Source organism: Pleurodeles waltl, chromosome 3_1, assembly GCF_031143425.1.
Source record: "Pleurodeles waltl isolate 20211129_DDA chromosome 3_1, aPleWal1.hap1.20221129, whole genome shotgun sequence".
Classification (NCBI taxonomy): Eukaryota; Metazoa; Chordata; class Amphibia; order Caudata; family Salamandridae; genus Pleurodeles; species Pleurodeles waltl.
The window spans coordinates 1,030,596,075-1,030,613,224 of record NC_090440.1 but is presented as its reverse complement, the minus strand read 5'-3'; the positions used below and the strand labels follow the sequence as shown (position 1 = coordinate 1,030,613,224).

The 17,150-nt window shown below is 42.8% G+C and overlaps 1 protein-coding gene across 1 annotated transcript in view; it reads right to left on the bottom strand.

The window, feature by feature from the left end:
* Positions 1-17,150, bottom strand: part of LOC138284943 (TGF-beta receptor type-2-like) — a 402,906-nt gene that overhangs the window by 21,894 nt on the left and 363,862 nt on the right. The window contains exons 4-5 of the mRNA XM_069224291.1: positions 12,418-13,235; positions 6,407-6,548 (exon numbers count right to left, since the gene is read on the bottom strand). Of these exons, the coding sequence (XP_069080392.1) occupies positions 6,407-6,548; positions 12,418-13,235 (960 nt within the window). The remainder of the gene's footprint in view (positions 1-6,406; positions 6,549-12,417; positions 13,236-17,150) is intronic.

The following is a 17,150-nucleotide window of genomic DNA, read 5'->3' as shown; positions in this document are numbered from 1 at the left end:
ATTCACAAAAAATATGTGTGAAAGCTCTAGGTTGTACCATCAATAATTCATACTGAACTACTTTCAAATCAAAATACTGACTTTTGGGGATTCACCAAGATCCTAGACATACGCCTGGACTCACAAATAAGTAAATTCTAATTAAAAATAGGCAATGCCTGGTGAAAATCCACCAGTATGTTGTTATTTTCATTTTTACATGCATCTTCTCATTATTTTACCAAACAATACAGTGTTTATTGTTATTAAGTTCTTCCTTAAAAACACACTCACATATTTTGCAACTCTAACATATTTTCCCTGTGAAAAAATCATTTCTTCTACAACTCTATTGAATAGGATGGTGTTAGGGTGTTTTATCATATTTTTGCACACTTTCTCCTACGATGTGTGTCATTACCAGTCACGAATAGATTTTGCAAGAAGATACAAGTCTTTTGGAAAGGTTGATGAATACCCACAAAATCCTAACTTCGAGGTGATGCACTAGGTTCCCAAAGTTCTGCCCTGCTAGTCCTTTGGCAGCACCCTGTTTCTTCCTTTTTAGGGTCGAGCCTGCGTTGCATGCGCTCCCGCATGCGTATCGCAGTGAGACGCTTTAGGGTTTAGAAAAGAGCTCGGAGCCCTGTCGACGTCATGTCAGTGTTTTTCATTGGTTCGTGGGCTTGCCTAATAAAATCTGCTTGCTTTCATTAGTCGAAGGCATTCATACGTCATGCCTTTTCTGGTGGCTAGCCCTCCTCGAGTGCATCGACCAAGTACAGAAAACATGCGAGGCTCGCTGTTTTCTGTCCGGCTCGTGGACTACTTTTTCTCTAATTTACTAGTGCGATTTCGCTTGGCAGAAGTCGAGCGCTTTACATAGTTAATTGCACTTTTTCGGGTTATGTACATAAATGCACTTTTGCCGATAGGTGAAAAGTCGGGTTAGCAGTTTGCAACGCTATCAGCTCTAACATGAGCAAACGCGAGACCCGTTGCATTGCAAATGCTTGTTTATTGTCTGCAATCAGAAATGGAATGTGCACGCCTAACAATCCACAAATCCTCATTCTCAGTCAGAAAGGGCAAGGACCACTTTGTCCACACCTAAACACAACTTAGGCGCAAATGGTTTTGTGAATCAGACCTTTACTATGTCGCTCTAGACATGTCTGTAAGCAAGATGCTTTTAAGGCCCATCTAAGGGCTTTTCCATTTCACCCTGCACCCGAGGTACATTGTCACTTTCTGTCCTTGTGAACAATCTAAGAAGCGTGTTTTTGCCTGATTTTAGTGCCCTTAACATACCTCAAACCCAAAACAAACTCTACTTCACCGCCAGGGTTAGAATTTAGGGGAATAATTATGAAACGTGGCGCTGCACATAGTGCAGCGCTGCTCTTCTTGCCCCCTTTAGCGCCCTCCTAACACCACAATGTGTGCGGCGTATTTAATATACAGTGCACCATGGCAGTAGTTAGGGAATAAGCGTCAACATTTTTTACACAAGTTTGGCGCTTTGGAGGATTAGTGTCAAAATGTTGACGCTAATCTGCGAAGCACCCAGAGGCCCATTGTAACCAATGGGAGCCTCCTTTAAATGCCTGCTTTGAGCAGGCGTTAAAAGTGCCGAAAACAAATGATGCAAAGAAATCTCTTAGTGCAGGCCTAATGTAGCGCAAAGGGTTACAGAATGGCGCAATGCAGGCATTGGGCAACTTTGTAAATATGGTGTGGCGTTCTTGGCAATCTATGCCACATTAGCGTAAAAAAAAAAGACGTTAATGTGCTGATAGAAATGCACTAGACCCTCTTTAATATGGGCCTTGGTATGTGCCACAAGTAGTTATTGCTAATATTATGTACAGACTTGCAACCTCTGTAGGTTCCTTTGCAACCTGTTATGCATTCGGACAAGTGATCTTTTGATATAACGTATACCTTTAGCTTTTGTCACGTTTAGAAGCTATTCTATTTTCTTAATATCACTGTCACGTTTTTAGTGAAGACTTCCTTTTAAAATAATGAATAGCTTGCCACATGGACAAATGTTGTGTGATATCATCAGAAATGAAAAGGCATATTATGCCACTTCTGCTATGATTTTGGTGAAACATTGTAACTGACCACTAGATGGCAACAATGGAATTAAATTCATGCTAGAGCTTCCAGGGGTAACGCTGGGCAATTTGTTTATATTCCTCAGTATACAGAAGTTTAATTTGAGCCAGTGGTTGCCCTTATTATAGGGGACTGGCACATATTACACTCATGGAGTAGAAGAGAAGTGAAACATAGTGATCGGAAAGACGGAGGAAGGGAAAGACAGGAAAATCGATACAAATGAAGAATGCAGGATACTGCAAGAGTGAGAAAAAGGGTCAAGGGGTATCTGGTAGTGAGTTTAAGACTACCAGCCGTAGTATTCGGTGTGCCTAATTTGACCGGCGGGGCAGAGTTTCAGCCTGACACTCCTTTTTTCACAAATTAAGTCTAAAGTAAATTCGGACTACATTTTATGAAATTTGCTTGCACCTACCTACCAGCATCGGCAAAGCCAAAGCCAATAGATCTTGCCTATGCAAAAGCCATTGGCTTTGCGAATGTGCATTAGCTATGTTGTACACCAGTGTGGCTGCTGTTCAGCATCGCTAAAAGTTAGTGGCTTAGCTTGGAGTGGAGTGTTGCGGAGTGGCATAGAGTGGACTAGAGTTGAGAGGTGCAGTGTCAGGGAGTGGCAGACAGTAGAGTGGGTTAGGGGTCTTGGAGTGTTGTAGAGTGTCATGGAGGGAGTTGAGTGGAGGGGTTTAGAGTGGAGGGGCGTAGAATGGAGCACAGGGACATAAACTGGATCGTCGTAGAATGGAGTAGAGTATTACAAAGTGCAGTAGAGTGTCACAGAGCTGAGTGGCAAGAAGTGTCATAGAGTAGAATGCTGTAGAATGGAGCAGAGTGTCATGAAGTGGCATAGACTGGATAAAAGTGGCGTAGAGGGAGTTGCGTAGAGTGGAGTAAAGTGTTGTAGAGTAGAGTGGCATAGATTGGAGTAGATTATTGTACAGTCGAGTGGCACAGAGTGGAGTAGAGTATTGTGGAGGGGTAGAGTGGAGAGGCATAGAATGGACTATATTGTCATAGAGTGGAGAGACGAAGATTGGAGTTGAGTGGCATAGAGTGTCGTAGAGTGGAGTATGGTGCCCTAGAGTTCAGTGGAGGGGGTAGAATGGAGTACTGTAGAGTGTTGCAAAGTGCAGTGTCGTAGAGTGGAGTGTCCTAGAATGGAGCTGCAGAAAGTAGAGTACAATACAGTGGAGTGGTATATAGTTGAGTACAGTGTCGCAGAACAGAGTGTTGTAGAGTGGAAGTTTTGTAGAGTGGAGTAGAGGGTCATAAAGTTGCGTAGAGAGGAATGAAGTGGCGTAGAGTGGAGTGGTATAGAGTGCAGTAGTGGAGTAGAGTGGAGTAAAGTGTTGTAGAGTGTCACAGAGTGGAGTAGAGTGTCATAGAGTGGAGGGGCATAGAGTGTTGTAGAGTGGAGTAGTGTGCTGTAGAGTGGAATGTCGTAGGGTATAGTGTTGTGTCGGGTTGTAGAGTGGAGGTTCATAGGGTTGAGTGGCGTAGCATGAAATAAAGCGTCACAGAAGGGAGTGTCATAGAGTGGAACAGATTGTCATGTTGTAGAGTGGAGTGACATGGAGTAGAGTGGTTTGTTGTAAAGTTGCTTAGACGAGTGACATAGAGTGGAGTGGCGTGTGGTAGAGTAGAATGTAGTGGCGTGGCATGGCGTAGAGTGGTGTGTCGTAGAGTGGCATGGCGTGATATAGACTGGAGTGGTTTGTTATAGAATGGTGTAGAGTGAAGGGTCGTAAATTGGAAGGACATAGAGTGAAGTGGCATAGAGGGGAGTGGCATGGAGTGAACAGTCTCAGAGTGTTGTGGAGCGGAGTGCCATACAGTGGAGTGTTGTAGAGTGCAGTGGGGTGGCGCAGAGTGCAACAGAGTGACGGAAAGTGGAGTGGCATAGCATAGAGTGGAGTGGCATGTGACAGAATGGAGTGGTGTGTCATAGAGTGCCGTGGAGTGTAGTGTTGTAGAGTGTAGTGTTGTAGAGTGTAGTTGCGTAGAGTGTAAATAAAGATATTTCTCCTTGCTACACAAGCCTGAGGTAGGTGCACCAATATGACACTACCTGCGTTAACAGACTTTAGTAAGTATGAGTTACTGCCAAAATACGTGTTAATGCATGTTAACATCCATGGTCGACCCATGTTACACCTCCTTGACATAAAGTAAGGAAAAGCAGTGCTATGTGCTGCCTTGCGTTTTATTTTTACAAAGTCATGCAATACAGGCTTTGTCTTACTTTCTAAATCTCAAAACACATTTTTGTCATTGCTGTACCAACAAAAGTGGTGCAACCACGATGCAAAATGTTAGTAAATCTGGGCCTTAATGCTTTGTGTCTGAATTTCAATGGAAAACCATTGATACATCAGATACTGATTCGGTATTTAGAAGGGGCTCCTACAACACACCCCGTACAGATACCAAATCGGTATCCATTTGGAGTCCCATTTTCGGAAGGAAAATACTTTTCAGGCACCTAGAATGAGATTAGTAAATAAAAAAGCATTTTAACGTCTGCAAACAACGAATTAGAGCGTTTGTGACCGTTAATATTCATAATTCGTTTGGCTCGAAGCTCCTTTCATCTGCAAGGACCAATCTTACGCTTACAGTACAGAAGATGCTAAACTAAAATTGCTCTCATACTGCACGTCTACTTTCATCTCAGTTCGGTGCAAACGCTTTTGCACCCATTTCCCCAGCAGCTGTGCAGGTGCACCAAAAAGTTCCACCATCCAATCACCCATCTTCCCCTCACAGACATGTATGTTGATATTTAGAAGAACTCACAGGCACTCCCAAGACAAAACTTTCAACAACCTGCCACATAAATAATTAGAAAAATAATCCGAGCTACTACAATTGGAGAAAGATAATTTGACACCCTACTGTATGATACAGAAGGCATGCTGCCCTCCAAGCTGTCCAATGTTGTTTCCCGAGGACCAAAGAGAGCCATGCCAGATTTTCATTGACTTAAGTTGGTTAAAATAGTCTTGCGTGCATATATAAATGTTTTATTCGTGCATCCATTCACTATACCCACATAAAATCAATTTACACACAATGAATTCCTATAGGAAAAATTTACTTAGACACTGGTTATTCAGAAAACCTACCTTAGATGCTCCCCTCGTGAACGATTGCTGGTACCCATTAGTGCTATACTTTTTAAATTGTATTGTAACCTATGAATAGTTTAGAAAGTGCTCCCACACCCAAAAATGTGCTGTTCTAACACACTGGTTTCCTAAAATCAAGTGAGTTTGACTTTTACTCTGTAATGCATTCCAAGCTGGTCGATAATTGGTATGTCTCTTCCCAAAATTACAATATTCTGAGTTTTCCCCTTCGGGTGCCCTTATAAATGGTAAGTTACAGTGAGACCCATATTAACAGCTCCCCGTTCCTGCAGTGATCGCCTATTTTTCTTCCATGTCCTACTTGAAACCTGAAAACACGGAAAATGCAGTATTCCAACATTCCTTGTAATTCTTGATTTCACTAGTAACTCAATTAGCTGGGCCCAATATTTGGAATTTTAAGCAGCAAGATGCACGCCTGTCAATTTCAGTCTAGATTTCAGTGGCAGAACATTGATACCCTTGAGAATACCAAACTTCCCACAGCAGGCGGTAGAGTCCGTAAACATGCTAGGTGGACAGTCTTGAAATCTCATTGAGTATCATCTGCCTTCTAGAAGATGGGCTTCCAAGCATCCTCTTTGTTGGGTATTCACACAGCCCTACTCATTACCCACACATTAGCCTGCAAAGTTTATAGCTGTAAAGATAAATGCATTAAATGTGGGCTCCATCGTATGGAAAAGGGGAATAGAAGCAAAAAAACGCATTCCACGATGACGTTGCCTCTAAAGCCTCTTCCCTCCATCTTAAAAGCACCTTTGAAATGTAATCAAATATTGCAGTGCTGCTCCGTTATTCCACATGACAGAATAAACTGTTTGAGGGACAGTGGAAAAACACATACGATCTGGTGCACGGTGGATGTAGTTGTGACATTGTTTTATTGTATTTTTCATCATAGTTTTCATCTTGCAAGTGTGAGTGGTGCCACATGTCAGAGGGGTACACGTGGAGTGGACACCAATATTTTAAAGCTGCCATCAGGTGAATGATGTCACGATAGGTTTTACAACCCAACCAGACGTCATCAAACACAAACATTCCGGACTCCACACTGTTGGTAATTGCTAATGATGTAAGACTCGGTAAGAGGACAAACTTAAGTTTCTCTGTAAATAGTAATGACCCATATTTGTGGGTAATAATCTTACCTCCAACAGCCTCACACCTGGAGACCATTTCCCAAAGAACCAGTGCCATTGAGTAAACATCCATTTGTTTAAAGGACTCGAGATCTTCCAGATTGACTCTGGACTCCAGAACTTCAGGGGCCATGTACCTGGCAGTGCCAACCTGGCCAAGGACAGGAAAACAGCGTTACGAACATTACAGGGAAGCAGGTTTAGCACTCATCAACACGGTTGCATCAATAAGCAATAGGAAATGTTATCTAAACACACCCAGTGAGCAAATTATCTGGACAATGCATCGTTACTCTATGAGCTTGTCAAAGCTTGATATTTTTACTTCGGATAGCTAAGTGTAGTAGGAAGTGGAAGAACAAAGTTGTAGGTAAATAATATTTGGCAGTTTTTACTCTGCCATTTTGACTAGCTAGAAAAACAAATAAGAGATTGGTGGGATCAGTGTTGTAATGACATTTTAGGAGACCTTCTGCCATACCCATGCCACATGCCCTGGAGATGTACTTCATCTATGTTGCTGGAGCAGCGGGTGTACTATCCATCTGCAGGAATTTCGGGAATAAGTGTGAGCTTCGGATGGTTGGATGAATGGTTGGTGGTGGATGGGAGCTCAGATGGATGGTATGAACAGACAATGAGATGCACCGACCAGTGTAAGAAGAAGAATTGAAGAGGAAAGAATTCACAGAAAAATTGGGTTAGTACTGCTGAATAGAGGAAGAGAAATGGCAGAGAAATAGAAGACAAAGATAAAAGAACTAAAGGGAGTGAGATATCCAGGTAGAAAGAAATGGAGAAAGACGACAAAAGGAATTGAGAGCAGGAGCGATGCAGGAAACTAAGAGAAAGTTGGTGACCAGGAGGAGAGAAAGAGCTGATAAGAGAGACAAAGTGAAGAGAGCAAGGAATAAGTGGAAGCGCAATAGTGTGAACCACAAACAACTGTACTCACAACCCCAACAAAATTGCTGTGGAAAATAATTTTTCCATGACGTGTCCCACCCACCTTGCCAAGGGACCGACCCCACACCCGGGTTTTCTGAAAATGAAATAAAAAAAAAAGTGTTTTGTTTCTTTCAATAAATGAGTTTGTGTGGCTCCTGAGATACAAAGAGTTGCTGTTAATAATGTTTCCATGTCACATCATCTAAAAACTACAGGATTGACTGAGGTCCCCCCAATGGGATGGGGAAGTCTGGGGCCTCCCTCCACGTACTTTTGCAGGGGGACCACTCAAGCTTCGTTACGCCACCGTTCAGCCCAGCCTGAACTGCTAGGCCAAGTTTCTCAAGATGGAGTCATAAGCAGCGCATGACTGGCTGCGGCCTTCTCTACATGAGCTATACCTGAAGATGTAATAAGCACCTTGTCCAGCACCCGGTGTCGAGTGTTACGAGATGGCTAAGCAGTTCATCCCTGAAAATTAGAAGAGGGTCTATCATCCCTTGCAGGTCTCTCTAGTGGTTTCCCTCGCCAGTTCCCTGGCTCACCTTTTATGACAGGCTGTGGCCCCCCTCTCAGAAGGAGGGGGAAGAGAGTGAGAGAGAGATGAAGTAAAGTAATATAATGAGGTCACACCGGAAATTAAATAAGACAGAGCAATAGGGAGGTGCATAAGACAGTGAAAAAAGATGACCAATTAGTGAGATAGTAAAGGGAATGAGAAAAATAAGATAAATACTACAAAGCATTGATGAAAATGAGAGAATAAGACGATGAAAAGGAGAGGTAGCAGGGGGCTGCATGGGGAAACAAGATCAAAAGATATGCTGAAATACACTGCAAATGTATTACTCAGAAACGTTAGTTTGACAGCTCTAGTGAGCAAATTAATTAATGTGTCCACACATTATGCATGTACTGTGCAGGGACATTGAATGGTCTCTAATGTGCCTCACGCATGCTCCCTGAGTAGCTCACTTGACATGCCTATCCAACAATTCTTTTTTGAAGGCACTTACCAGTGACAATTATGTTGGTGGATTTGTCAGGGAAAAAAAATTGATATAACATTTATATTTTCTAATCCAGTGTGAGACTCTGGGACGTTGGCTGCTTTGTGGAAATAGCAAACACACTACAAAGGCATGTTTTCATAGTTGTAGCTTTTTGGATGGATAAGTCCATAAAAGGTCGAGGCTAAACCTTCTTATGCATCTTCAAAACGCCACACTACCAATATGCTGTTGTTGTGGATCGAAGGCATGTAATGAGTGAGCGTGGAGTGGAGGAAGAGGAATGCCTGGCCTTCAAGAGCTCCCGGGGTTCACCCCATCATCTCACCAAACAATGTCCTAGCAACCACCTCCTTGTCACAACCATTACATCGAATTGACCATTATTGCACGACAAGGCAATATAATGGCCACATTGAGGAAATAGCAATGGCTGGTTAATGGCAGTGGGGTGGTGACGCAGATGTTTTTCAGTGTGATCATGTGGCAAGGTGGAGAATGGATGGGTGCATAACAAAGGGGAAAAGTACCTCACTACCGTGCCACCCTAAACCGATTAGGTTTACTACTGCTTTTGAGAGCTCTGATTTCCACAGCAACACTGCTGAGACTTCACATTTTACAGTAAGATTTTATTTCTACACCATCGCTCATGGAACACATATTATTTTTGACAGTGTCTTTTTATCTACATGGTGTTTGTTTTGTCAACTATTTAATCATTGATTTCAGTGAGGCACAGTTACAAAGTCCCCAAGGCTCTTCTGGCAGATTCCCTTAATTTTTCATGAATGTCACCTCAAGAAAACATTGTTGCTTTGTGTATCCCCTTGCCCATGTTTTCTAGATAGTTTCCGATTCTTTAGAATACGTAATACAGTTTCAGGCGTTTCCATCCTGAAAAATGGGCCAATCAGAGTTGATACTAAGCTTGATGGTGATTGGTCGCCGGGGGCAGTACTTATGCACACAGGCACTGTTACTCTTTAAGTAGCTGGTTGTTCTGTCACTAATTTGAATTCAATATCAAGCAGTGTCCAGCATGGGCGTCTGCAGAAATCTTTTCAAGGGGAGGGGCATCATTTTAACATCATCTGCCATACAAATGCAGGTAGCGTAACACTACAGCAGCCGTAGCGTTACGCTGCATTGTGAACCTGCACACCAGGCTGTACTTAAATACGGGGGGCAAGTGCCCCCCTTGCCTCCTGCAGATGCCCATGGTGTCCAGCTGCTTAGGGTAGATTGCAGGAAGCATACTTGAGCAAAGTTATTTTATATTGTTTACTACATCTGGGCTTCTGCCTCTAAATAAATGCCACTACAATTATGATAAACGGAAAGCATTTGGAGAAGGACACGTTGCTGCTCTATAGCTCTTGCGCAATGAACAACTCTTAAGGCCATAGAAATGGCTTTGCCTCCAAGAGACTAGGCTCTGAAACCTTCAGGAACAAGCTATCCTGCCAAAGAAGCATTTGTTTTACAGCAACAAGAACATGGCTCTTGGTGACCACAGGAGATATACTACTGTTGCTGCCTTCTTAAAGTGTTGGTGCATAACAACACCATCTCACAACCTCTCTGCTCTCGTGGATAGGGCACTCACCAAAAGGTTTACTGAATTACTGATGTTTAAGGGGCCGCATCTTTATCCTTGTTCTCCAGCATCACCAGTGCAACTCCATACAGACAAGTAGAGCTACAATTATTCATTGGAGGGGTACCAGAGGGTTCCTTAATACCTTCTATCTTAGGGGCATTCTTTCATTGCAAATGTCCCCAAAGGGGAGCCAGAAATCCCCTTACAGAAGACCTCACTTGGTCCATGATTGAGAAAATCAATGACCATGGCTCTTTTCTAGAAGCAGACTGGGCTCATCCTCAGGGGACCTTTGGATGACTTCATCTTAAGGAGCTGAGCTATGACGTTTCACCTACCATCCTCGCAGACAGCCTCGACAAAGGGGTGTTGGTGGTGTGTGCGGTACTGTATGCTGTCTCCTCATTAGAAACTTCTTACTATAGGAGTAAGCGGACTAGGCATGACATGGCCGAATAAGGGATCTGGGATGTCAGAGATTGTAAACGGTTCCCAGCACCACCAAAGAGTGGTGGTCACCTTCTTATAACACCTACACAGAGACATGTTAGGATTCTGTCTTCTGGTGATAATTCTCTAGTGTGCATAATTGCTACCAACATTAGAGCATTGAAAAGAAAGGCCGCAGGAATGAGTGAAACACTCCATTGGGCAACTAAGAGGAAAATAACAAACTATTTAGTTTCCTTGAGTGAACACAACTGTTCTTCGCTGCGAGGCTCACTGTCCTGTGTCCCCCTCAGTGCAGTGGCAGTTAACTGAAATACTGTCTTACTGCAAACACACATACAGATTCTTCATGGGCTTAGTGTCCCTTTTGTGCAGGTGGCCCACAGTACAGTGGCCTCACCTGTTCAGTGTCTCCTCAGTGCCATACTTTTCATTGCATTCTGTGCATAGCCCCCCCCTGCCTGCGGGACAATGACCCTTTCAGCGCAGCCCCCCCCCTCACCTGCCGTGCTTAATTTGTGCTTGTGGTTGCAGCTATCAGGCACTGCCAATCATTTCTCAATCCTGTTTTTCATCAGAGCAAGAGAGAGAAAGACAGAAAAAAGAGAAAGGAGCGGAAGGGAAAGAGGGAAAAACAGTGAAAAATTGAGAAACTGAGGATGAAAAGTATCCTGCAAGAGTGAGAGGAAGAGGCAGGCAAGTGCAACGTAGAAGAAGAAAGAAGGATGAGGAAAACCCAAGACTTGGCATTTGGAAACCCTCCCATTTGATTTGTGTCCATTCACTTAGATATTTATTTTTACATATTAAACACTGACTACTGGTCTTCAGAAGGATGTCATAGGCGTTTCTCCCCATTCAAAATACTAGATGGCGAAGTCGAATGGAAACCGATCTTTTCATTAATGAGATTTTAGAAATACCAGCAACCAAAATTCTGCAAAATGGGAAGATGACCAGACCTCTGAAAACAAAATCAGACGTAAAACCCAGCCATAAACACTGATCACAAAAAGTCAGACACCAACCATCCAGGCCATAGTTGGACACCGGAGATCAATTTTTAACAGACATCCCATGAGGTGGAAAAACTGTCAAACCGTTCAGACACTAGTCAGTCAGATGGACTGGCAAGCCACCTCGTAGTGCAACACATCAAGAGCAAATCAGACGCCAAGAGTGAACAAATCAACTCTTCAATCAAGATAGTTTAGATCAGAAAAAGTGATAGCTTAACAATGGTGCGAGGCTCCTTGTTTCCTACCTTTGAAGAGAGGTGCACTCTAAGATGTCGAAGCACCTTAACTCGACAACAGCTGAACATCAGTTGCAGGATCAACAATTCACTGTAGCGGGCAGAACAATGGCTGACGTTTGTCTACAGTCTTGTGTTTTTGTCTTTGAAAATCTTCATGTATGAATTTTATTTTAAGATGGCTCAACTGTGAATCAATTTGGTCTCAAACTGTTCAATTAACATGGCATAAAAATAGGAAACTGTCTAAATCTGATCTCATTATGTATGGAAATATTATCTGACTTTGAAGTAAAAACGACAAAAAATGTGATTCTGATTGAAACATGTTGCGAATTTGACTGAGTGATATATGCTGGAAAAGGTACCAAAGTGATTTGTCCTACACAAAAATGATTAGTACAAATATTTCCTGTCAAGGTGACAAAAAGGTTGTAAATCTGTGCAACACTTTTAGAAGAATTACAAAAAGCACCTATCCCAAAATGCATTGCTTGAGTTTCAATAGCACAAAATTTCTTAATACAAATTAGTAATTATTGGTTCATACTATGAAAATATAAATGTCAAAGAAATTTGTTAAATTATTCTTTTATTTTAGTAAATGTGTGTGATAAAAATGCAATTCATCTACCAGGAAACGAGTTTTTAGAAATACAGAAACTTAGAAAAAGCCATATAATTTAACTTTATCATTTGTTGTTTTATTCATTCTTGAGTTAAAAAATCATTTTTTAATCCTCGTGCATCTTACCTGCCCACTATTTGCAAAATCATCCACTGTTAGGGAAGGGTCCAATCGCAATGCAATTCCAAAGTCGCACAGCACGCATTCTTTCTCGTTCTTCACCAGGATATTGGTACTTTTGATATCGCGATGAGCAATGGCAATCTTGTGTGTACCAGTGGTGGTGCAGTCGCTGTGGAGGTGGGCCACGCCACTCACCAAACAGCCCGCCATCTTTTGTAAGTCCATCCAACTCAAGATGTGGCTGGAAAGGTAATCCTTGAGGTTGCCTCTGCTGTGGTAGGCCGTGATGATCCAGTACTCTTTCTGCAGGCCGTTCTCCCTCTCCTCTGCAGTAAGGAACTGCAAAAGGTTTTCATGCTTGAAATTTGAGTCCACAAAAATCTGGCTTTCATTTTTCCAGGAAGAATATTCATCGCATGGGAATATTTTGACAGCTACAGTCTCAAATTGTCCCGGTGTAGAGTGGTTCAGTTTTGCCCGCCATACCTCAGCGAAGCGGCCCTTGCCTACCTTCTCATCCAACTCTATAGGCAGAAGCTCTGTGTTATGGTTGATGTTGTTGGCACAATTTGAGCTCATATCTGAGTGGCTGTGGTCTATCAGCACAGACAGTTTATCTTGGTAGTCACCCCCTTTAGCATTCCTGGATAATGCATTACTGCGCTGGACTTGCTTCTTGTTCCAATCCTTTGATCGTTTCCTTTGCCGCTGGGTACGGTAGACGTAAAATATCACTGTTACCAGGACTGCAATCAGGAGAGGTGGGAGCAAGCTTATGGCAGCCACTGGGAAGATCTCTTTGCTTTGAAGAATCGAATATCCTGTACACGGAAAAAGGATATAATTATTAAATCAAACTTTTAAGTTTTTGTTTAGTTTTCTTTATATAACTCAATACCCCTTATATGTCTGCCTTCATTAACATCAAGAGGCAGAACATGTGCGTTCCTAATAGCAAAACTATTTTTACATTTCTGGTGTTGGCTGATTAAGGAATCAAATTCTAGATTAAGGGAATGCAAATCCAAAGGAAATACAGATTATTTCAAGCACCAGTTCTTAGAGGTGGGCAAACCAAATACTCTCACCTCAAATAATTGTCTCTGTCTTGCCCTTTTTGATGTGGGGAGAACTAGACCTGAGACAAGTTTTCCTTCAAGGAGTGATCGGACTGGTGCCGAACCAACCAGATCATCAAACCAGAGATAACGCAGACTTCTTTCATCCTTGGCTAACCTACCGGGAGTATATTGTCTTTTTTGTTTAACTGCTACGATATGCTTACACAGAGAAGCAGCCAGTTGCGTAACTTTTGAATCAGTTCCAGGCTTCTGGCTTCGCTCTTCTTCTAAATTTCCTGTTTTGCCCACCTTTGTCAGTGCTGCCACGGGTAACTAGTTTTATAAATCATTAAGGAAAACAGGAACAAATGCCCCCCACCTCCGAAAATCGCTCCAAGGATCCAAGACTTTTAAAAAAAAAGAACGGATGACCAAGTGTCAACCTCCGCTCTGGTCAATAGCAGAGTGGTTTCACCAATAAACCATACCACTACTTACTCTCCTTACCAAGGCTTATTGACTACGGCCAGTGATCCTTTATCCAGACATGGGTCTTTCCTAGTAGTAGAAGAGGGAAGTACACCTACCCCAGTTATTCCTTTGAGTCCCGTGGTAAAAGTTATCCCAAATATAACCTGTAGAAACTGGTTTGAGGTCCTGGCTGTGGAGGACGAGACACCGAGGCCCTGTGAACCCTCTATAGTTGACCATATTAAAGAAAAAAGAAAAAAAAGAAAAAACTCCAAGCACTCTCGACCCTACTTCTCTTTCTTCTCTGACGCATTCCTCTACGGAGCCAAATACATTATTCATTCTTCAGAAAATCGAGGAAGTCAGGTCCCTAGTGTTACATTTGGCTAAAGTCTTACAGGAAAAGTCAGTATGTGGATGCAAATGTTACCCAAGAGATGGAGGGGTAAAAGGTGTTCATATAACACCTGACTCAAATTCAACAACCTGGTCTGCACTGGAGGGCCAAGACAAAGATCAACAAAAGCTAATGGCATCCAGGGCAGGCCCCGACGTGAACACAACACGCCCTGCCGATATTTTTACACAGAAGCTGACAGGAACTAAAACTGTAATTGCTGAGGGGGCCAACAAGTCAAACTATCTCGCCACCAACGGTTACCACCCAGCTCTCTCAAACCATTTGCCAATTAGGAAGCATAAAGCAACTGATCCCTTTTCACGCAAGGGGGCTTGTGTTCCTTCCAGTGTTTCTTCCTTTAGCCCTAACTGCTATACTCCTACTCAGAAAGACTCTTGTGGCTTAGCGATAGTGCCAAATGCTCAAGGCATTAAGACCAGGCCAACTACTCTCTTCCTGAAACAAGTTCCGAAGCTGAAACCGGGGCTCATTGAGGATCACGAGTCAATGGTTAATAAGGTAATTCACTGGCTATGACACCAACGGAACTGTCTATCGGTTATACGCTCAGATATCCATAAAGCTAAAAGGTGGAGCCCTCCGGGGCTGAAGCACGATGTAATTTCAATCGAGTTTCACAACAGATCTCTAGTTCAGAGCCTTATTTAATTCAATGAACGTACCCGCTTTTATACGGAACGAAGAAAGGGATGTATAACTCTAGAGTCAGCACTAGAAGACGAAGGTCAGGTTTCAGCCAAAAGCAATTCCAGATGCAACATTGCACGTAATCATCCCGGGGGTGGTGATTCCAATGAGACTAACCCTGTATGACTGGCAACAGTACAGGAAGTAACCCAAGGGGATAACCCAGTGGAACCATTCATGATAGATCCCGAGGTGATTACTACTAATGAGACAATCCTGGAGAAGTCCTACCTACAGACACCCAGTGCTGCCTCTGATAGGGAAAGTTTATCAATAATGACATGGAATATAGCCGGCCTTGGGAGGAAATTTGATGATACTGATTGGTGTTTATACATAAACTCTCATGACATATGCCTCTTTCAAGAAACATGGGCTGAGGAGGAGATGGGTTTCTTTCCTTTAATCTGGCAGCACAACCTTCTAAAAAGGGAACAGGGAGAGCCAAAGGGGGTCTCTTAATGTTACTAAACAAAAAAGTGCAATGTGACTACAAGATTCTAACATTTAATTGTCCAGATTTGATGGGGTTACAAATTACGTTCCAACAGAGTTTTGATTTAATTCTCATCAATGTTTATGCTAGATCTGTATCTCGAGGGTCAGAATCTCAGATTTTAAATCAGTTGCTTGACTTTTTAGATACCCTACAACCAACATCCCATTTGATAATAGCAGGGGACGTAAATTGTACATTTGAACCTTCTGTATTACTAAAAGGCTTAACAGAGGACGAAGACCAAACATGGGGAATTGCACAGCTGTCCAGTGACCACTTCTGTCCTAATTCTTGTGTAGCCTCCCAGCTGGCCTCTCTTTGTTTGAAGCATGGCCTTAGGGCCTGCAATGGACGTATGCCTTCCGATTTGGATATTGCTCCCACCTTCAAGCGAGGCACATCCACTAGTGTAATAGACTATTTTTAAGTGGATGTAAGGATGTGGCCCCTCCTGAGAGATATGAAGGTGGATGTAAGAAGTGAAAGTGATCATTATCCCTTGCTACTTTCCATTTCAGGGGATGTTTTTGGCATAACTTCAAATAACCAAGTTACTATTGTCCACACTCCTATCTTGAACACCCGGTCCACGAAGATCAGGTGGCCGAGGGTGCAGTCGAATCCTTATTTGTTGCATGAGATCTACTCGGTTTTTATTGACAATTTGGCCCCATACCATAACTGTGATTTTAATGCTATCCCTCTTTTATCTATACACGAAAATATGGTCACTAGATTGCAAAGTATCTTTTATAGGAAGGTTGGACCAAGACAGCAATGAGGCCCCTCGGCTAATACCTCATGGTTTGACGAATCCTGCCACAGGGCCAAAACAGGATTAAAAAATGCCATCATTAAAGGGAACTCTGGGGAGATACAATCAGCCAGACGTATCTATAAGGAATCCATCCTTCGAGCTAAAAAAACTTGGGAAGAAACAATCTGGCAGGAGATGTTGGTTGCCACACAAACTAACAACAATAAGCTGTTTTGGGAGTTGTTGAGTAAGAGAGGGAAAGAGGGTAGAACCAGCCCAAGATATCATATACAACCAGAAAAATGGGTTGAACACTTCTCAAGCCTCTACGATAAAATTGATACTCCCGTGATTCAAGCTAGCAGGGAAATGGGGCAAGATCCATTCTTCACCTTGGATGCGACCCACAGCCTTATTCCAACAGAAGGGGGTTTACAGATCGCTGAGGGCCCCATCCATTTCTCTATGGAAGAAACTGCAGAGGCTATCCGCTCGCTAAAATCTTGAAAGCACCTGGTCCAGGTAAAATTCCGGGGGATCTTTATTCATCCGAGCCACTTATCTGGACCTGGTAAATCAACGCACTTTCCAATAAAATCTCTGAAGGGGGGCAGATCCCTACGACATGGAAGGGTGCTGAAATTATTCCCATCCACAAAAAGGGTAACGTAAACCTCCCAAATAATTATAGGCCGATTAGTCTCATAGACAACCTCCAAAAGATATTTGCCAAACAACTTCTAGGTAGATTTACTAATTGGGCCACGGACCAACAGATCCTCTCTCCACTTCAAGCAGGGTTTCGATCTAGGATTAGTACAGTGGACCAGGTCTTTAGGC